This window comes from Athene noctua, chromosome 1, assembly GCF_965140245.1.
Source record: "Athene noctua chromosome 1, bAthNoc1.hap1.1, whole genome shotgun sequence".
NCBI classification, from domain to species: Eukaryota; Metazoa; Chordata; class Aves; order Strigiformes; family Strigidae; genus Athene; species Athene noctua.
Window position 1 is genome coordinate 234,591,140 of NC_134037.1, and position 22,056 is coordinate 234,613,195.

Sequence of the window (22,056 nt, forward strand, 5' to 3'; positions counted from 1 at the left end):
CATTGGCCAGAAAGCATTGGCCAGACTCTCAGTCATCAATAAAGTCAGTTTCTTCATTTCATGGTAACTAGCAGTTATACCACAATGTTGTCTGGTGTTCTGTGTTCCACAGTGTCTAGTGAAAGTTGCAACTTTTGTTTTCTGTCCTTCGCATCTGATACGTGACTCATGAAGAATCTGTAAATGCATTTGTTCAGAGGCAGGAAACTTCACTGGAAATTCTTTTTGCATCTGGTGATTTAAAAGCTATCGCTAAGTAGGAAATACTTTGTATATCTGAACTATGGGAAATCCAGAATTGCAGGTACTGCTTACTCTGTCAAGGTTGCCCAGTTAAGATTTAGGCCACAGAAAGGTCAGGCAGGCTATTATTTTTTTTTTATAAGGGTCTTAAAATTATTTATGTTTGGATTATATGGTATGCTAATGAAAGGGGTATATACTTTCAAATTGAGTGATGTATTCAAGTACAAAACATTGTAATTCTGAGTACAAAACATTGTAATTCATTGTATTCCTTGTTGTTTTTTTTCTTGTAACTTTGAAGCTACAAGAAGTGTGAAGACTTTTGCCTTCATGATGGAGTTGCTCATTTTTCTGAAAGTTTTCTATTTGCTTAGCTACAGTACACACATTCTGTAGAGGTTACTTCCCTAAAATATAAAAACTACTTCTCTAAGTTTCTTTCATAACAGCGTCATGCTGTTGGATTGCATAATCTGTAACATAATCTGTAGCGCTGACAGAATTTGTGTTCCCAGAATCAAAATTCAGAGCTATTTTGTCCGTGTAAATAAAAGTGTGTAGGTTGGACTGTAGCTATTCTAATTAGTTTTAGCCAGTCCTAACTGAAAAGATATTGAAAACCTAGTGGAAAATTCTTTATTTAAATATTTTGTTTATATGTTGGTATTTCCTATGTTAGACTAGTTAACTGTATCCTAAACTTGCAAGTTTTTGTTCAGCTTTAAAACATCTGAGGATTTTTTAATAAATTCCCCCCCTTCTTGCTTCTTACTGGAATTAACTATTATAATTATTGTGACTTATGTTGTATATACTGCATAACTGAGTTACCAGATGAATATAGACCATTTAGTACTTTTCTGGAACAGTTTGTATCTTCAAAATAATCTATTTCAAACACTTGAAGTTCTGCTACCAATTTAAATGTGAAATAGCAGTACAAATATTTGAACATGTTAAGATGAAGGGTCATATGCTTCAAATAGTGGAAGTGTCTGATCACGTTAAAGCTGTAACTTTCCACCATGTTTTAAAACAAAACAATTTGACAAAGTTAGAGGAATGTGCATATGCAGGGAGACAACATGGGGAACTTAAACTGTGTGGATGTTCATGTGCTTCTCAGTGCTGTTGTGGGAGACTGCCTTGTTCCATGTCCCACAGAACAAGGTACTATTGTTAGTTTCATAGGACAAAACCAGTGGAAAAGGAAAGCAAAGACCAAGCCTGTCAGCTCATTCTTCTCTGTTTGGCACAAAAGTACTGCTTTTGCACCTTCTCATCACTGTGTTCAGTGTGAGTGGGTAATGCGCTTATATCCTGGTGGTGGGTAAGATTGTGGATGAAGTATGGAGAATATCCATAGCAGTTAATAGAAATCAAGTGAGACTGAGGAAACCTAGTTTGAGGACAGAAGTGCTTGAGGGTTTTTCCATGTAAGAGTAACTACTGCACTGGGGCTTTACTCATTGCTGAGGCTGGAGAGGAAGAAATGTGCTTGATTCTGTGAGTCTTAATTTGGTGGGAGGAGGTAAATTTGTGTTTGAGAGGAAAATGAGGAAGCAAGAGTTCAAATTACTTTAACACACTGTTTTCCTCATATTAGACTGATGTTAAATTGTTTTGGAAAGTTTCTGCAGCACCCAGTGCTATTCTAAGACAAATCAGTAAATTGCTGACAAAAGTTTGCAGTAGCCTGCGAGTTCTGGACCTGCTCCGCACCTTCCCACTAAAGCTAACAGTTACAAAGCAAGACACCCCTATATAACCTTGGTGCCCTTTTGTTAACAAGGTAGATAGCACTCTTAAAATAGCCCAATAACTGTTAACCATTTCCTTTTCTTTGGGGAATGGGACACAGTATTTGACCTTCAGTCAGCTTTATTTCTCAGCAAGGTATAGTGAGAAAGTAATACTTCTAGTTTGGGAAGCTGGTTGCTTATCTTCCAAACTTTATTCAGAAGTTTAGATGCTTAGTGGGTTTTCCAAAGATCCCACTATGTGTGTATATATGTAGTGTGTGGATATATATACTGTGTGAGTTTATCTGCAAATTCTTTGAACTGAAATAGATATTTAGCATGAAATCTACAAGCTAGTATTTCTAAAATCAATTTCTTCTTCAAATATGTAAACCTCTGATCTTAAAGTTGTTATTAACCTGTTATCATGGGAGGAAGTCTCCAGCGGAGTAATAGATGGCTATAAAAACAAACTAAATAATTCTGAGAATCCTCTTTTTTGGCTTTCAGATTGTTTACATATGTGGAGTCACAGCAGAAAAATAATGGTGAAGATGTAAACTAGATTACTAAATGCTTTTCCTCAGCTTTAGTTCTGACACTTTTGTTTCTGAAAAGCATATGGTACATTATCAAGTTCCAGCTTGCTTTGTTTTTGCCTTGCTGCTGAAAATCAAGCCTAGAACTGCATATGTTTCATGATCTTTTCCTCTACAAGGAAAAAAAAAATCAGTGTTAAAAGTCATTTAACAACATACACTGTTATAACTGTTCTCATTGCTCTCCATATTGTTCTGTTTTCCTTTCTTTTATCTGTTTTGATTTCACAGAGTATGGAGTACTTTACATGACTGCTTCTGTCTTTTTTTGGTTGGGGTTTTGTTTTGGTTTTTTACTTCCTCTTTAGCTCTGTTGAATTAGCAGATACATCTAACTTTACCTTTTGGAGATTCATTAGTTTCTTTTAGCTGACAATTATTCTTCCATCCTTCAGTGACTTCATAGCATTGAAGTGCACCAGAACTCTGTTCACCGGAACCATTGAAATACTTCCACATGAAATGCTGCAGTGCCAGTTTACAGAAGCTGATTATCAAGCTGTATTTTTTCCAGGATTGATTAGTAATTTTGTTTAGCAACCATCACTAGAAAATACATAATCAAACTGATATGGGACATTCTGTATACAAAAAATCTTTTCCCTAAAACTTTGTAGCTGCTTGATAGCTATGATTTTTAAAAAAACAACACCACAAAGAAAAATAGCTATGAGAATGTAAGTTTTGATGCCTCAGGATTATTAGATCCTTTCTGTATCTGAGCTGATCACATTTTTAGGTCAGGAAAAGTAAAGTTTTGTCTTAGTTAAGTGTAAATAATTTTTTTTGCCTTAGAGATCAGAATTTTCTCTTAAGCATTTAAACTGTATCCTTGATTGCAGATTCATTGAGTTACTTTAAATTTCCTAGAGAAAGTAAGGATTCAAAATTCTTTGATATATAGTTTTATATGAATACTATGCTGCTTTTGGTTAGCAGAAAGCAGCATCAGGCTTATTGCACAATTTATACTAGCATCCATTTTAATGGATTAATATTAATATTAAAAATATTTTCATATTTGCTGTCTGAAAATAAATGTAGAAACAAGAGCGAAGGCTGTGTAGTTCATAGCCTTTCCTACTTGTATTCAGTATGAAAATTCATGGAATGAAGTATCATCATAAAAGTTCTGAGTAATCTTCCTTTCTGTCTAAAATGTCTGTTTTCATTTGCGTAATAGGAATCCTAGATTAATTTTGGTCTCTGATATAGAGTAGATTCCCCTCAAGATACTTGAGGCAAGATTTCCCCTGTTGAATGAGTCTCTTCAGAAGCTGACATTTGGGAGAATTGGATGACATGTGAAAATCGGATTTAAAGTCAGTTAGTCACTGTAGATTGTTAATATAGTCAATGGGGAGAAATAAGCATGTTCAAAAGATTATCTATTTCATGTTTTAGGAAGATGACTAAAGATCTGTGCATCTTCGTTTGTTTGTCTGTTTGGTTTGTTTTAATGAAGTGAAAAGTTGCCTGGAGTTACAAGCATTGAGGTAGCCCTGTTCTTCTCTGTGGTCTGTTGCAAGTGGGCTGGTTCCTGAGTCTGCATGCCCGTCTATCAGTAAGGTTTGGAAGGGTACAGTTATGTCCAAGCAGTGTCCTGGACTCAGACATGTTCCTTGGTCCTCTTCCCTTCTCTGTGCCTTGGAATACGTAATGCCAAGTAAGCCAGGACCTGAATGCCAGAGTCCAAGACCTATGAAGTCACCCCTATTGCTTACATACATTTCCTCAGAAGACAGCTATCATAATCTCTCTAAGTTGTAACAAAAATGTAACTGCTTTACAAAGTCATATTTTTAACTGTAGAAACTCTGTTCTTAAAATATGTGAAAATTACACACTTTGTGAACAAGTAAACTGAAGTGCATCCCCTGCTAGCTGAAGTCTCTTTTCTCCCTAGGAAGCATTTCTTTACTGAGAGGGTGGTCAAACACTGGAACAGCTTCCTAGAGAGGTGGTTGATGATCCAGGCCTGTCAGTGTTTAAGAGGCATTTGGACAGTGCACTTAACATTCCTTAACTTGGTCAGCCCTCAGTTGATCAGGCAGTTGGACTAGCTGATCATTGTAGATCCCTTCCAACTGAAATGGTCTATTCTATTCCCTGGAGATTGAGAGGTTTCTCTATTTATAACTGGGCAAAGTCTATCTGACCCTCTGCGTATTACAGAATTATATACTTTATAGAGCAGCCAGAATGACATTCTGCAGGAAGAGAAACTCAGGTTTACACACCATAGCAAAAGTGGCCCTTGGGCTCTAATTTTTCTCCTTTTCTTTTTGAGGTAGAGAAGAAAATATATGGGAAAAGGTTGATGTTGTAGAGATTTGTCTGATCCAGCCCTGGGTCCAGTACTGACTTGAGCATTCCTAACCTGATCAAATTGAGAACATAGCCTTTAATTTCCCTTTCAGCTCAGGTTCATATTGTCACGCAGTGATTTGATATACAGTGATACCCAGATTTCCACAAAACTGGGTGTATAGGGTACTTTTATCAGGGGAAATAAAGGCTACTTAGAAGTGCCACTGAAACTCCTAGCATTCTGATGTTTTTTAATGAAATACTGTTTTGAATAACTAGAGAATACAGCTCTTCCTCTGACACTTACTTTTGTGTTCTATTTAAGGTAGAAATGTTAAAGACACATCCATCAGTCTTAAATATTATGTGCTTTTAACTTGCTGTATCACCAAACAGGAATCTGAGTTGCCAGAAGCAATGCTGTGAAACAAAATTCTCTTCTAGTCCGTATATTTTCTAGACTAACAGCTTACATGTTTCTTAAGTCTTCTAAACTCTTCAGAAACTGAATGCCCGAATTCAGTTTCAGCTACCTTAATTGTATTTTTCTCTTAATTGTTACTGTTGCATTGCAGGAAAGGGATTGTTTTTAAAGGATATTTATTACAAATTTTGATTTGAGTTGTTGTTCGGCAGAGTTCTTTAAAAAAGAAGATAGTAGCTTTTTCTCCCACCTATCACTTCAGCCCTTGAAGCAACTATGTAAATTACAGAATACTGCACAGTCAGTGAGATCAGCTGCTGCATGCTTCATGGAGGTCTCCACCAGTAACTTGCTGTTCATGGCACTTACGGGTTGTAGGGGAGAGAAACAGTGTCTGTCCTGCTTGTTGGGTCCTCATTTTGTACTTCAGAAAGATGAAGGAACTCAGGACAAGGGCTGAAAGGGCTCTGCCTCAGCCTACAGAAAGGGAATCAATTCTAGCTTTATGACCTTTCTGAAATAATGTGTTCAGCTGTTAGGCCAAAGGTTGATCATGACTACTTTATAATGTTGGATATTGTTTCTCAGTGAATGCCTAACTGGTTGCACACACTTTCAGACATGTCCAGATATTACTGACAAAGAAATTCTTTTAAATAAAGTGCCATTGACTTGCGTCATCATTAGCAAATCTATCCACCTCACTTTGTTCATCTTGGCTAGCTTTCATAATCGTTGTAAAATTCTTTTTTTGTTTATTTAATTTTGTAAAATTCTAGCAAAACTCCCGAACAGTGGCACAACTGTTCAGCTTGTTTCAAATGTGAGCTAACCAGCAAACTAATTCTTCCCCTCTTCCCAGCATTAAGATCTTCACAACAGGTTCAGAGAGCCTGGAAGTGAGCAGTCTTCTGAAGTATTTTTTCTGCATGGGGAAACACCAAATAATACCTCTTTGACATAGTACTTTGGGGCAACTGCTGGTACAGCCTGCAGTCAAATTGCAGCCTGCAGTGGGAATTGCAGAGTACATACAGTTGAAGTACAGCTGAAAAGTGTCTTCAGTTTTGATGCTCAATTGAAATAATTGCAAGGGTGTTTGATTCCACAAGTGTTGTGAAGAAGACAGGATTATTACAGTAAGAGAAGAATTTTAAAAAAATAAATGCTATCTAAAAAACTGTTGTGAATCAAATCAAAAATCTCCAAAGTGCCTGGCTTTCTTTGATCAATGCCACATGTAGCACTTTACAGCACTTTTTTTTTTTAAATGAGGTTTTTGATTCTCTGAACAAGTAGTAGCATCTTAAGAAACTAGGTGTTTGGTGTCTTTTAATTGTAATTTTCACTTCAGACAATCTTTGTTAAATTACTTGGTTTTCCAAAATTAGATTGGCAGTTTTCTAACTTTCAGTGCATCTAGATACAACTTAAATGAAAGTCTGCTCCCTGATTCTTTTTTGGACTGTTGCAAATACGCAGGGAAAGTGCCTACTGAGGGGACTAGCCCCTGCAAAGTATTAGCTGAAAGCTCAGCCCTTGCTACCAATTTGCTGTGCAGTATAAGCCCTGTCACTCATCTAGTTGTGCTTAGCATTGTAAAACTGAATTCCTGTGGACTTCAAACAACAAAACGTTGTGAAATGAGAATAATCTGAAGTCTTCCAGTTTTTATTTATAGGGGTTGATGTGTCTAACCACTAGCCAGAACCAGATGCCTCAAAGTTCCAGAGTTCAGTGACTGCCCCTAACAGTGCTTCCTTCTAATTCCCTGTAAACAAGGATTAGCTTAAAACTTTGAAGCACAAATGTTTGTCTGTTGCGTTATCCAGATTCTTTGGAACGCTTCTGTTACCCTTGCAAATTTTCTGTACGCTATCTGCTAACCACAGACTGTGTCAATGCTAATGAAACAGATTGGGTTTGCTGTAAATGACACAAATAAAACTTTGCTTAGCCAAGCTGTGAGAACTGAGAATGCAAAAGAGAAGAGACAAAGCAGAAACAAGTAGATCAAAATTGTAAGTATTTCTCAATAATAAAGAATGAGACAGACACATTTATGGAACGTACAGTGTTTAACACTGTTACACGTGGACACTGACAAGTGTTGAACATTTATTGGTGACATTAGATGTAGATTTTAATGTTTATCTTTTGCTGCGTTTTCTCAGACAACTTTATATTTTTACAAAACAAGGCCACAAGCCATGGTTTTTTTCCTCGCCTTGCCCCCAGCAATCAGCTTTCTGCTGATCATCTTTCACATGAAAAGGGAGGAAAACATTTGAATGCAGTAAGAATTTAAAAACCCTTTTCATAAATCAATATATGTGCTAGAATTAAAAAAAAAAAATAATCACCAATTCTCAGATATTTTCAACCTGCCTTTCTATGAAAAGCAGTGAAAGCTTATTGAAATCTATAGTTTTTGAATGTCAGTGCCACTGAACAGTCTAGTCATCTTTCCAACCTCCCTGTTTCTAGTTGCTTCTAGGGATATTCTGTCATCTTAGTGTATTCAGTGGTGCTGACAGTATCTTGTAGCAGTAGTTAAAGATGAAATGTTTGCTGATTTTATTATCTGTCAGCTGCCTTTTAGAAAAATGATGCAGAGTTGCTCGCTCTCTCCTCTGAAAATATACATAGGCCTTAGGAGCATGTCACTGAAAAGATGGCTTTGTTCTCTCACTTTCATCAGGATATGCTGCTGCTACCAGTGTAAACTGAAATAGTTTGGTTTGTGTTTGTTTTTTCAAAATCCCAAACATATAAATTGTTACTGCAATGTATTATGTAACACTTAATTCTGTATGGATTTCTTCCCTAGTCCTGAAAACCAAGATCTGTTAATGGTCTTTGCTACCCAAATCTTTTCTGTTCTTTGTTAGGAAGGTGTTAATATATGGAGTAGTTGGATCCCTCTAGATTATCAGTTGTTATTAGCAGATGTGAGGGTAGAGAATTGTATAGTTGTAGTTTGCTCAAATAAATTTGGTGGAAAATAGACTATTTTAGAATTTTAATGTTCGAGCCTTGAATTGTGTTACTTAGACAAAGATCAATGTCTATAGGACAGTTCTAAATAACAATGAGAAGCCTGTTTTTGTCTGTTATTCATACTAAAACCAGAAGATAATTTAAGGCAAAAAAGAAAATTCTAACATTACTTTTCCTTATAGATACCATAGAAACTTTGTGTGCATGGTCTGCAGTGAATTGGTACAGCATAGTACAGAGCTCAGCCTAAAATTTTAAGAACTCTGGTTACTAGCCTGCATGAATGGGAAGGGAGGAAGTCCTTAGGAAGTCTAAAAGATAATGGAGAAAGAAAAATCTTATGAAAGATGACATTAAGAAAGAATTGGTTGGAAGTAATGCTCTTCACAACCATAAAATTTTTAAATTGTTTTAAGAACAAGGCTTAAGAAACTGTTTTATTTAGCTTTTATTACTGTCAACTTTCCTATTTAATAATTTTATGCTGTCTGCAATACCTGTTACTTAGATCTTTTGCATTTTTTTCATTTACTCTTTTCTGTTAGTGGGTTTGTGGAAAAGAGTAGTTCATAGCCTCATTAGCATCGTTATGATATGAACAGCAGATTTTGAACACACAATGAAAAACAACTTGTGCTGCGTTTGTAACTGCCACCACCTTAGCTGGACCACAGATGTGATACCATCTGGCAATTCCTGTGCTGCTAATGAATAACAATGCTCAAGTCTTGAAGTGTACTTTGATCAGTAGCTTTTAGGGACATGCAAATACTGTTGTACTAGTCCTACAAACAGGGAAACTGGCATAGATGAGGTGACAAACCCACAAATCACAGTAAGTCCACATCAGAGCCAGAAGAGAGCCACACAGCATCTTTCCCTGTTAACTGGACCACAGTCTGTGGAGCCACCCTAGGTGTAATGATTTTCCTTGTAACAAAAGACTGTACATAGATGGAAAAATGTCTACTTTGAAAACTAAAAGCAAATGTGTTCAATAATAAAGTGATACTGGATATGAATAACTGATATCTTGAGCCTGGAAAGCTCTTACTTGGTAAAAATTTTATGCCGATCAAATGTTAGGAATACAACTTGAAGATAAAATAGTGGAAAGGTCCTTTTTTTTTTTATTATTCATAAGTGGGCTGTAGGTTTGAGTCCTTTTACATAAAAGTGTGTGTGTACCTTTGAAGACGTTACCGTCCAAGTAATTTTTAAACTTTTTGATCTTGGGCAACATCTAATCAGTAATTTCATGTTGTTGCATTCCAAATATCAAGTTGTTCCAAAGTAGTTTCATATATCTTGTCTGCCTGTGGGTTAGGACTTAAACCAGTGATGCATATGTGGTATTTGAAGTAATTTCTCACAAGAAGGCAGGGATGCGTGTTTTGCCCTAGGTGGCTGTCTTTCCTCAGTTGAGGGTGTACAGTGGGCCCCTGCTATTGTTGGGTTTAAAGACCACAGATGTAAGATTGCCAGAAACTAATATTGGATGTTTTCATTTCAGCTCTTAAGTGGAGATAATAGATGGAAACAATCTTTGTCAGCATCTGAAATGTCTTATATATTAATATGTAATAAAAGGCATTTCTAGTTATAGTATTATTTAGGGCAGACATGTATGTAAATTATAAAGCAAAATTGGGAAACACACGTCTTTTCATGCCTCTTTCTTAAATACTGTGTTACTCTCTACTGTGCATTTATTGAGTGCAGTAGAATCCAGATGATTTATTTCTTTGCTGTATCTTTTTATTCTCTTATAGAGGGATTTGGGGGTTTTTCACCCCCTCCTCTGGTTTATTTGCTAACTGAAGTCATGAGCTGCATCACAGATTCAACTATAAAGTCAGAAGTTGGTTCATTCCAAGCTAGTATATCCTATGTGGGAATCGGGAAGCTAAATTAAAAATGCAGTTATAAAATGGCATATATTTGGAAGCTTTGTTCTCTTAAACCCGAACCTTCTGTTGACTGACGTTAGATGATCCAGAAGCAGATGCTGCAGCAGCTATTTGTTGATTTAGTTGCTATGGTGACATGATACATTCGTGTACAGCAGGAAGCTCACTGTACGTTGGCTAATTTGATAGGAAGGAAAGCTTGAGGTAGGTATTGCTGACTGTGTTGTTAATTGATCCTACCTTTCGCATCCTGCCTCCACATGCTTTGTGGATGCACAGCTATAGAGGAAGGTAAAGGGAGATACTCCGGTGTGGTGTTTAGGTTAAGGTGCCCTGTTAAAAGAAGGGGGGGGGGGGGGGGGGGGAGGGGAGGCAGTGCTCAACACATCACCGAAGATTACCTCAGTATTAAGTGAATGGAACAGATTGGAGCAGCCGGAGTGGTGACTATTGAATCTTCCTTCATCCTTTGTCACTGTGGTAGCACCAGTTGAATGAGAGAAATAAAAGGATGCGAGCAACAGTAAGTGAAAGTGCTAAGGCTTTTGAAATGGGTTATAAGATAAAGCATGTCACTAATTAACATCTTGATTGGAGCTATTAGTGGAGAAAAATATAACTGTTCTGAATAATGTGCCCTAATGACAGAGCATAAATGTGGCTCTGCCTGGAAGTTGTGTTGTATTCTATTCTCCCTTTTCCAGAAATACACCCTTTTTTAATCTTGTTGCAGACAGACTGTTAAAGATACAGTGTACATCTTACAAAGGGCTTGGCTGTACCACCCTCTTAACAGGTTGAGTGTTTAAAAATTTTTGAAGTCAAAATGACCAAGAGCATTAGCTACAGTGTTTTCCTAAATTTATAAAATGTTCAAAAATTAATTTACCTTTGTCCTTTTGGCTAAAAATACTTATCAGTACTGCTGAGCTAATTTCAGTTGCAGTATTTTTAGACAAGCCACTGCCATCTTTATGTTGATATATGTTACTAGTGCATTTAGAAATATGATTTTGGTCTTTCCATTACTTTTGATTTTTGCTGACAATCATTTGCTACTGACTCAGCACCTCTAACCATATATATATAGGTGTTTTCAGATTAAGAAAACCAAAAAACAACCCCAACCCTGAAGCTCTTGTCTCTTTCCTAGTAAAAATCTCAGAAGATAATATTGTTTCTGCTAGTATAGAAACGGATTGTGATTTGATTCTCTTTAAATTGTGGTTTCAGAGGTCCATGGAAATGTTTTGGAACACTTTATCATCTTGGTTTCTAGTAAGTTTGTTTAGAGAAAAAAAGCAAAACAGTCTACAACCCCAAAAAACCACACATCCCCCAAAACCACTTCAGAATGAGAGAAAAACAGAACTCTGTTTTTCTGTAGTACTGTTTTACTCCAATTTGTAGGAACAGTCTCTTACTATGTTACTTGAGTATGCTTTAACCACAGTTGTAATATACTCATTTCTTCATATTATATACAATTTTAGCAATGGGTAAAATTAATGTAATTAATGTATCCTAGCTTCCCCCCCCTTCTCCTTGCCTTCTTATTTCCCCACATTTTTCAGTACTTTAATATGTATGCCAGATTATGAATTGACTTTGCTGCTAAAGGATTGCTTTTCTGTTGTTGTGATATATTTCGTGGTAGATCTATTAGCATTCTTGTTATGTATATTCAGAGGCTTTTAACTTGGAAAATTTGTTCAAGATTTCACTCATTCTAGGAAAATATGTAAATTCGCAAAGTGTAACTAACTTAGAGGAAGATACCAAGTAACCCATTCAGTTCCTCTCCCCTTCAGTGGGAGGTGAGGGGTGGCTGGGGAGAGGGGAAGGATTCCAAATATCCCTTTACACTGAAATTCAATCTGTTTCCTTTGGTTTTCTTGCCTTTGTGGCAGTAGACAGTGCTAGCCTGTATAGAGAACAGAGTGGCAGCTCTCAAATGGGATTATCCCACAACTTCACACCTGACACAAAGTATTTAATGTTCTTTGGTTTCTTTAGCCTCAGTCAGGATTAAAAAAACTAACCTTTTTCTTTTCCCCTTCAGAAGGCTGATAGTCCTTGGTGCTGAAAGATGCATTTGAGAGCTAAGATATTTTGAAGAGACACAGAGAACTTGATGTCTATAGATTTTTCTTTAATGAAAATGCAAAAATATTTCTCTTAACTCTAAAATGATAGTTTCAGTCTTTCAGCTAAGACTTTGCTGGCTAGAAATAAGCCAATAGGTATTAGGAAAACTAAATATTTTAAAATTATATTGTAAATTCAGTAGCTAATAACATCTACAGACAGAGAAACTTTTAGGCATAAAAGCACTTATTCGGGCAACACAATTTGTTACCTGATGCAAAAGATGTGAAAATGTAGCTGTAAATACCAAACATTACCAAAATTTTACTGTATCTGAATTGAATCTCTTGGTGTTTATGCTGGTTTAGAAGAGTTAGAAACTGTATTTCAGTCAGTCCCGTCCTTTTAGAAATTCAGGTAATATTTGAACTGTGGCTGTAAAATGTATGATACCTAAGATCATCCTTATGTGGTAAGGATAAGCTAGAATCTCTCTCATAAACCTTATTCAAATCTGATCTGCAAAAATTTCCCCAAATTCGGTAGGTCTTCATAACTTTATGGAGCAGAGTGGAGGAGAAAGTTGGCAACTATCTTAATTCTGGATTTGTTTTGCTTTGTGTCTGTGTGAAAGATCATCCAGTATACTTCTAGACACAATAATTTGTTGTTTGGGTCGGTTGGCCTGTTTTTTTACTTCACACTAAATTTAAACTTCTAGAACCTAAACAATAATTTTAAAATATTATTGCTGTATATATATTAGCAATAATATTTTGCATATGTAGGTTTTTTCCCAAATATCTTTTGTCTTACAGATCCACTGCATATATGTATTTGAAAGAAGTGGCAAAATATTTTTGAGACACTGTTTTTTGGCTGGCTGCATTGTGTGTGTGTGTGTATTTGGGGAGGGAGCCTTTTTTTTTTTTTAGCCTTTAACTTTTATTCAGGGAGCTGCTTTTGCACATGTATAATGGTGATCAGAAGAAGAAAAACGTGTTAAACTTGCTATGTGACATCTTTTATTAAGTTTGTTTTTAAAGCTCATTGGCTTATTTTGGGTTTTATTTATTGGCTTTTTATTCCTCTGTAGGGACAGAAGTAGTCTAGACTTCTGATGTATTTCCAGTTTCTGCTATGGAAAGTTATTGCTTTAAAACAGTGAAGTAAAATGTTTGTGGATTAGTCCTAAGCTTTTTGCTTTCCTGCTCTGCAAGTCTTTCACCTCATCTAGGACCCTTATCAGGATGAATCTGATTCTGGTATTGGTACTTCACAATGTCCATAGGTTATTTCAGTCTTGCTTACTAACCAGCTGATGGAGAACAGTCATTAATTGTGGAAGCCTATTTATAGTTTATCTCTTTTTGTGACCGAGAGCACTGGGAAAACTTTTCCCTGCTTGTTGTAATGTAAATCTGCATTTCTGATGATGCCACAAGTCTGATGCTGCCTTTCTTTCCCATCAACTAGCTGAAATTATCTTGAAACCTGGCAATCTGTGAATACGTCACTATTTCTATTAGTAGGATGAAAGTGCAAGTAGAGATGCTTGTAGAAATGTGTATCTTACTGACAGAATGGTCATTTTTAATTGTTATTTTAGTGGAGTTAATGGGCTTTTGGGCCTTAATTAGAGTGCAAATGAACATGTTCAAAGCAGGATTAGCTAGTTTGGTATTTTAAATTCCATTCTGTCCCCCTGTGCTCCTATGAAGAAATAAGCTGCATATTCATCTAGCACAAGTAAAATGTTAGACTGCTTATGGAAGTATTCTGTATTCATAAAGACAAGGATTAGTAAGATATAAATCAGCTACATTTTCTATCATTACCATTCTGCTTTTAAAAAACATTGCTGTGACCATATTGGTAGAGCAAAATACCTCTAAGAATCTTACTTTGATTTCTGCAGACTCTGCTTCTTGCTGATAAAAGCTACTTCTAGACCTTTCTGGAGATAAGTCTTAACATTTGGCCTTAAGTTTTCCCTTTTTTTAGAGCAGCTCTCTGAGTCAAAGTGGCTGCAACTCTGCCATGCACAGATCTCCCTTCCACCTTTTGTTTGTATTCTTGGTCTTACAATTTTTTTTTCTGACTCCAGCCATTTTTATTGAATTCATTTCTTCGGTGTTAGAAATAAGATAAAACTTGAAAAAACATTCAGCTCCTTTCCTGGTTCAGTCTGCAGAAACATCCTGTAGTATCTCTTGCAGATATTGAAGAGTTTACTAAATAAAAACAAGAAACATTCAGCATTCTCCTCTTTAACATTTGTATTGCCCTTGATACTTTAGATGCAAAATCAGAATACTTTCTCATCCTGCTCACACTGATGTGGTACAGCTAAATCATATATGAGATCTTCAGATTAAATTATTGTTAAATTATCATCACATCTGTTGATAGTAGTCTGTCCAAGTCAATGTTGCATGTCTCTGTGGGATGTGATCATGCTACTTGAGCTACAATAACATTATATTTTAATTTGGGATTCTTGGAGAGAGAAATAGCATAAAATAGTTTTCTATATCTAGAATTGTTGTGCTCTGAGGGTGTATTTATCATAAGATCTGCTCAAATTGTGATTTAAGGTGAAGAATAGATTTTCAAAATTAAGAGATTGTAATGCTTCTTCAGGCTACTGTTGGGAATTGCTTATATATTAGTAATTTAAGTGTGCTAAAGAATGTCCAAGAGACTAAGTGTCATGGAACAACTCATTTCTAGTAAACCATCTTTTCTTCCAGAAAGAGTGTGTGTGTGCAAAATGCCTGGTAAGAGTGGTCTCAGGAATAGTTTCTAGTATTGTCTGGGAAAAGATTGCTCGTTTGCATCAGCCTGTGTGGTGCTCAGGTCTACTCTAACATTGCAGGTGACTGTTCCAACACCTGGGAATGTTTCCAAGCACTGCTTACTCTTCTAATACAGATGTGGATTTAGGTACCACTTATGTGGTCAAGAGAATGAAGCAGTTCTGCTATGAGAGATCAGAAGCATGAGGACCCCTCAGTTTGTAGACTGGGGACAAGGAGGGGGAAATTGCCAAGGCTTAAGAAATATTGAAGGAGGTGGGTGAAACTTACTCAGAACTGTTGTTCAGCAAATCCCATAGCACAGAAACTAGGGAACATTTAACTAGTAGGAGATGGTTTTAAAATGACTACAAAGTGAACTTAAGGAACTTGCTGCCGTATGAGGTTGTGGAGGCAGTTCAAAGCATAAGTGAACTCAAAGACTTTAGGCAAACACATGGACGATAACAGAGATGGACTGCAGAAAGTGGCCTGGCTCACTTGCTTTCTTTAAACAGCTTGATATATTAGAGACAAAGTACTGGGCTAGATGGACTGCTGACCTGGACTGCTGACCTAGATCATGAGGACATTTCTTATGTTCGTATTTGGCTTGAGCAGTTGCCTGAGTTTAAACAGCAAGTTCAGGAAAAACATACTGAGCTTTCTAATATATGGCATGATTCAGTTTTGTTAGGAAGCTGGTCTTTGCCAGTCAAGGCTATGTATCTTGAACTGACAGTGGATGGGCAGCAAAGTAAATGTTTTGAAATCAGGAAACAAAGTCAAGTATTCCATGCTAAGAAGGGGGTTTCGTGAATACTATTCCTTTTTGTAAACCCTTTCTATGTTTTTAGGATGGATTTTGCTTTTAATATTGTGCTTAGAAGAAACCTGTATAATCTATACCTATTTAAACTACTACAAAGTTTAGTATGTTGTTCATTTGATCTGGATTTATCTTCTAAAATATCCTTTGTAGAATAAATGCCAGTGAAAAGTATGAAACTTCACTGTTAAAGTTCTGACAGTGTTGGGCAACTGATGTTTCAGGTATTTCAACCTTAAGCTGTTGGGCTGGTCATTTTGTTTTATTTATGCAAGAACTGTTCTTAGCATAAGTACATAGCTGCACTCTTGTCAACTTATATGCTAATCTCTGGAAAAAGATTCTGTACTGTTTTTCATGAGGAACTGTATTGAGGTCATGTGGATCATCATTAACTGTTTAAAGGAAACAGTTTATAGTCCCAGTGAAACTGACATAAAGTTAGTTGTTGAACTAATGCTCCCATTTCTTCATAACAATGCCTTAACATGTTTTGAACTTGAAACAAAAATACGTTGAGTCAAAGTTGTGTTAGCACAAAGAGAAATTACACTTTTAAAATTTATTAGGTTCTGTTATAGTTGGTTATGCTTTAAAAGTGCTTGCAGGATTCTAGAGCTTCTATCAAGGCCTGTGTTTTAAGATCATATTATTTTGTTAAGCTTGTGAAATCCTTAATTAGTGTTTTGCTGATTTAGAAAGAGAAACGGCTTTTGAAAAGTGGCTGTGTTAAAGGTGGCTCCTACTGAGACTGACACATCACAAATGAGTTTTTTCAGATTATCGTAGTTATCTTAGAGGAGCAAGCAATGGAAATCTGGATAGAATAATGCATGTTAGCCTTTCGATAGTAAAACTTTAAATGCTGTGAGTAAAGCAACAGGATTTGTCACAAAAAGCTTGAGGTATGGGAAGAAAGGCCAAACCATCCGATTTTTCCAAAGCTTTTCACGTAGTTTGAGCCAACATGAATGTTTTGCCCAGAGAGGAAGGAGATCAAGGTCTAGAATATTCAGCATGAAAGACGAGGGCCTTGGTTTTCATAAGTACTCATGTCAGGGTTCATGAAGCAATGTGTTGGATAATGAGATGTGCCAGCCTGTATAAAGCCACCTAGAATGAAATGAAAGAGCTATGAAGCAACCTGTGGATTTTATTTGCCTAACACATGATGCTGTGAAAAATCCATGTTACCTTTTTCTTTAGAGAAATTTTCTTGCGTCTTTGGTTATGTGCAGAAGACACTTGTTAGATAAGAGGGAATCCCTGTGAGTGAGTGTCTGTCTTTGATAATATCTTTTCTGACCAGAAAGGTGTCGCGCTCGCTCTCTCTGTGCATAGCTTTAATTTTTCTTATTTTAGATTGCATCTGCTGAGGTGGTAGGTGTCAAAAATATCCTTCTCAAAGCAGTGATTACTCCATGGGGTTCAGCAGTGATAAGGCTGGTCCAGCAACCAGTGCTGGTCACACTGACACATGTTACCCCAACACAAAGACTTTTGAAGCCAGCAGTTCTTGAAAGTTCTGAAATTACTTCAGCCCTGATTCAGACTCTTTTGGCACACTTGGCAACAAATACAGCCTATCTTGGAATCATTGTAAAATACAAATGTAAACGTACAACATAAAAGTAAGGCTGAAAGTAGGAGCCAGCGAAATAAATACACAGTCAGGCATCAAGTAGACAAATTGACCAAAAGGCTCTTATTTCCTGTTCCTGGGAACTGAGTATCTAATTAAACCTCATTAAGTCAGTGAGTCTCCCCACCCTTTTGAATGGAAGTCAGATGTCCTCAGAGATGTGAAAATCTGATGACATTCTGAGGGTCAGAGTAGTGCTGAACTCCATCAGGAGACCTGCTGCCTTATGGCACAGATGCTGTTGAGCAGTGCCCCTGCTCACTGTGTTACGCCATGGCTGGTATGCTGAGCCCTTACCTTCGTAGGCTAGCTGTGAACAGCAAAGATACTCACACAGGAGAAACCACTATAAAAGAAAATCAGGAAGCATAGGGCCTGCTTGCTGCAGTTGGGCCAGTACGTGTATTCCCATGCTCAGGTCCACTCTGCTAGCTGGAGCCTCCAGTTTGGGTGTCCTGCAGCAGAGGTCTGGGGCAGAAAAATCAGCAGGTTCCCAAGGTAACATTATTGCCTGTTACCAACCTCAGGTACTCACACAGAAAAAATGGGAACAGTGCAGGAATACCTGTCATTCTCCATTCCCTGTTACTTAAAAATAGGAATTAAAGGAATTATACCAGCCATTGCCCTAAAACTTGAGGGCTTTTCTGCTTGTCATAGTGCATATGGTGGAGACCAAGAATACTGAGCTGAAAATTGTACAGATGGACTTCTCAGCTGCAGCCAGAATGGCTCCTCTCAGGAGTTAGGACATACTAAATCAGTCAAAACACTTGGGTAAATGCAGTTATCCAACCCACACATAAGAGATGGAAAGGCATTGTCATGTATTCCTGCGAAGCCTTTAGGTACTTTTATTCCAGTCTAAATTTCAAGCTAAAACTTCCAATTGTAGCAGAGAGGGAAAAGTAAATCAGTGAAATTTGTCTTCAGAAAGTTATGCTTGCTTGGGGAGTCTGAAAAAGAAATTGTAAGAGCCTGTCCACTCATATTTCTCTCCGTCACATTCTGAAGGTGATAGCCAGTTGTTGAAATGCTGCCTTCAAACACTTTGAAATAAACTATGGCAGTACAGTATTTTGTGAAGACCTGTAAGTCTTATTTGAAGTTCATGTCTAAAATCCTCTTGTTTCTAAGTTTAGATTATACTATGAATGCTAATTCTTACTGAATTTTATATTCAGATACACTTTAGAAGATTTGGAAAATTTATTAGCATGATAAAATGTAGATATTGATATAGTTCATTGTTTTTTCTTAAAGAGCCTAAACCTTCTGGAGACATCTTTCTCCAGTAATAGCACCGTACCACATGAAACAACTTAAAGTAGTATTTTTAAAGTCCATGCTCAAAACTGAGCTAAATCACCATTGAATCACATGGCCCAAGTTTGGAAATGTGAATTTCTATCATATCTCATCGAAGTTGCAGCTGTGTTGGGTAGAACTTGTCATCTTCTAATTCGTAAAGTTGGTCTACCAGAGGAAGAATAATTCATATGATTTCTGCCTTTTCCTCCCCCTTTCCTTTCTCTCTGGTATTCGTAAAATAATAACACTCAAGTTTCCTGTTTTCCTTTTCTCTAAAAAAGATCAATTTTATTTTCTTTTAGCAAGTTAACAGAGTAAACTTTTGTCCATAATGTTGAAGACTTGTGTATAATAATCATCTCTTTGATAATAATATTATCATATTATCATTATCAAATATAAGGGATATTTGATATCCCTCGATATTATTATCAAATAAAGGGATAATAATATCTCTTTGATTCACACCAGGAAGAGGACATACATTCTGTTTAGACATGTGCAAGGGAGACAGAAGAAAGATGTGTCCAGAAAGGAAATTATGAAATGCGCTTGCTCTTCTGTTGTGGGTTTTTTTTTTTTCCTTTGTTCATAGTTTTAGCTAGGTTCTTTGTGTTTACTAACTTTTTCTCTCACAGAAATGCAGGTTACAAATAAGAATACAGAAGTCTAAAATGGTAACAGGCTTCTGCTTCGGTACATGTGAGACTTCCTCTGTTTAGTTTGACTGATAAGTGTGCTTTCTGTTGCTTGGGTTTACAAAATTAGGATAAATAAAGCTACATATTGTTTCATGCTGTGCATCTGGTGCACTTTGTCATGACTGCTAATAATGTTTTATCATTAACGAACGTACAGACATGCTTGGATCATGTGAAGAAAGAAATGAAACAATATTGGTTATGATGAACATTCAAACACTGGGAATGCTAGACTTCCTTCTGAAACTTTAGTTTGATTAATGTTGATGTTAATGTAATTTGTTGAAATAATTTAAACTGTACAAATAGGTTTTCAATTATACTAAGCAATCAAGAAAATAAAATTTGTACAGGTACTGTTTTACTCAGTTGTTATTCTCTCCTTGGTTCTTTGAAAAATGTTTGTTTAAAAATATCTGTGTGTATTCTTGCTCTTATCTCTTTCTCTGTGGGATGAAGGCAGCAAGCAGTGTGAAGTGAAAATTAATGTATTTACTAACCAGAAAAAAAAAGTTGTTTTTCCCCAGTAAAACTTTTTTTTTGCACATACCAGACTTCTGTAACATATTCCTGTGTAATGGTTGTAAACACTCTTTTATTTTTAAGGTTATTCTTGTGCAAGTTAATCCAGGGGAAGCATTTACAATAAGAAGAGAAGATGGACAGTTTCAGTGCATTACAGGTAAAGCTGATAAATTTATTTTAATACTTCCTGAGTCTGCATCAGGATTAATAAAAGGCAATTTGTAGTTTTGAAAGTAAAAGACTGACAATTAAAAGATTATGTGCTAAGGATCATTGGATTTAGATTTCACTACCATAAACAAAGTACTTTTTCTTATACTAGATGAAATTAAATTCTTGGGGAGGGGAATGGTGGAACATTTTCAGTTTGCAAAGCAAACAGGGAAGTGCTGTTGTAGCAACTTTTGACTAACGCCATTTATTACACAGACCTCAAATTAAAAGCTACATTTGTTAATTTGGTTTGAGTTTATTTTTTATTCTTTGCCGTCAGGTGGACATTGTTTGCCTTTCCCAACAGTAGCTGTCTGTTATCTCGCTACTAGTTTTTCATTATATCTCTAGGGGCCAAAATGTGTCCTTTCTGAGGTCTAGTAAGTGCAGCTTCAAAATATAAATGCTTTGTCTAAGCATAGCATCCCCATATGCAATGGTCAGTTTGGATGTTGTTTTCTATTCTGAATGAAAATAGCTACCAGTTAAGCCTATCTACAGCTGCAAGAAATGAGCAGTCAGCTATTGCTGCTGTTTAGAATACCACTTTTACTGTGCTATAAGAGAGTATCCACAGATTCAGCTGTGGGGTCACTTTTTTTCTTGTTATCTTCTGGGCTAATGAATCCTACCTTCTTTTTTTTCTGGATGTTGGCCCAGCTTCAACAGATACTGTTACAGGAAGTTGAAGCAAATATTTTCCAGCTCCTTTCCCCACTCTCCAGTCTGAGAGGAAAGGTCTGGTTTCCAGTGTCTTAGGTCCTTTGGCCACAAAATAGCTGATTAAAAGGAGCCCTTAGATTGTAATTAAGTTTATATCATCAATTCTTAAAGTTTATGTGTCTGTTATTGAGTGGCATGCTTTGCATTTTTGGTTCTAATTTTTGATTTATCAGATGGGCTTAGTGAGGGGGGACAGGGGGGAAATGAATTGACACTTTCCTTATATGATCATCTTCAAAGCAGGAAGTGTGTCATGAACTGCAAAAATATTGAGATAATATCTTACGGTTCTAACCTTTCATGGTATGGCTTTTATTTTTGCCTGCTTCCTCTTGCTTTCCGAGTAGGTAGCTCAGTATTGTGATTTGATTCAGCTGCTGATTTCTTCATGCTTTAAATATGAAACTGTGTGTGAGGAGTTATTAGACAATTGTTCCTGGGAGTCGCTAAGTTTAAGCTCAGGTACATTCTTTACAACTTTTCTGAGAAATGGCACTGGCAATCTAGAAACCTGCATCCCAAATCAGTTCCACTGCTTTTGCAAACCTCCTGTCATATATTGACATTCTCCTTGTCCTTCTCTCTTCCAGGAGATGAAAATACATTTTCTAGTTTGTAGTAAAACAGGGGACACAGAGGCTTTTCATATCTGTACATTCACTAATCTTAGTACGGAATCCAAGTTGCATATGATCTTACGCGTATTGCTTTTCTGGTCTTGCCACTCCTGAGACACTTTTGTGTTTTATCAGCACTATGCCGATGAATCTTTCTACCTTTTGGTTTCTTAGGTCTGTTGGCTTAAAAGTCCCTTAGTAATTGATGCTGTACTTTTATCATTGTATGTATTGTAACTGATGAGGAATGTCTACTTTCCTGTTTTCTGTGTAGAGATGTCTATAAAGTGAACAATTTCCAATGGTGTACACTGTAGAGAGTAATTTGGTGTTGGTGGTCCTTTTTGCTCTGCCACAGCTTCTCAAACGTAGTTTGCC

At 36.6% G+C, this 22,056-nt stretch overlaps 1 protein-coding gene across 4 annotated transcripts in view; it reads left to right on the forward strand.

Annotated features, from left to right (window-relative positions):
* Positions 1-22,056, forward strand: part of FNDC3A (fibronectin type III domain containing 3A) — a 124,550-nt gene that overhangs the window by 21,514 nt on the left and 80,980 nt on the right. For 3 of the 4 annotated variants that reach the window (XM_074913067.1, XM_074913049.1, XM_074913059.1), the window contains exon 3: positions 20,207-20,282. The exons of the other annotated variant lie outside the window; for it this stretch is intronic. In XM_074913067.1, the coding sequence (XP_074769168.1) occupies positions 20,207-20,282 (76 nt within the window). The remainder of the gene's footprint in view (positions 1-20,206; positions 20,283-22,056) is intronic. 4 annotated transcript variants of the gene reach the window in all.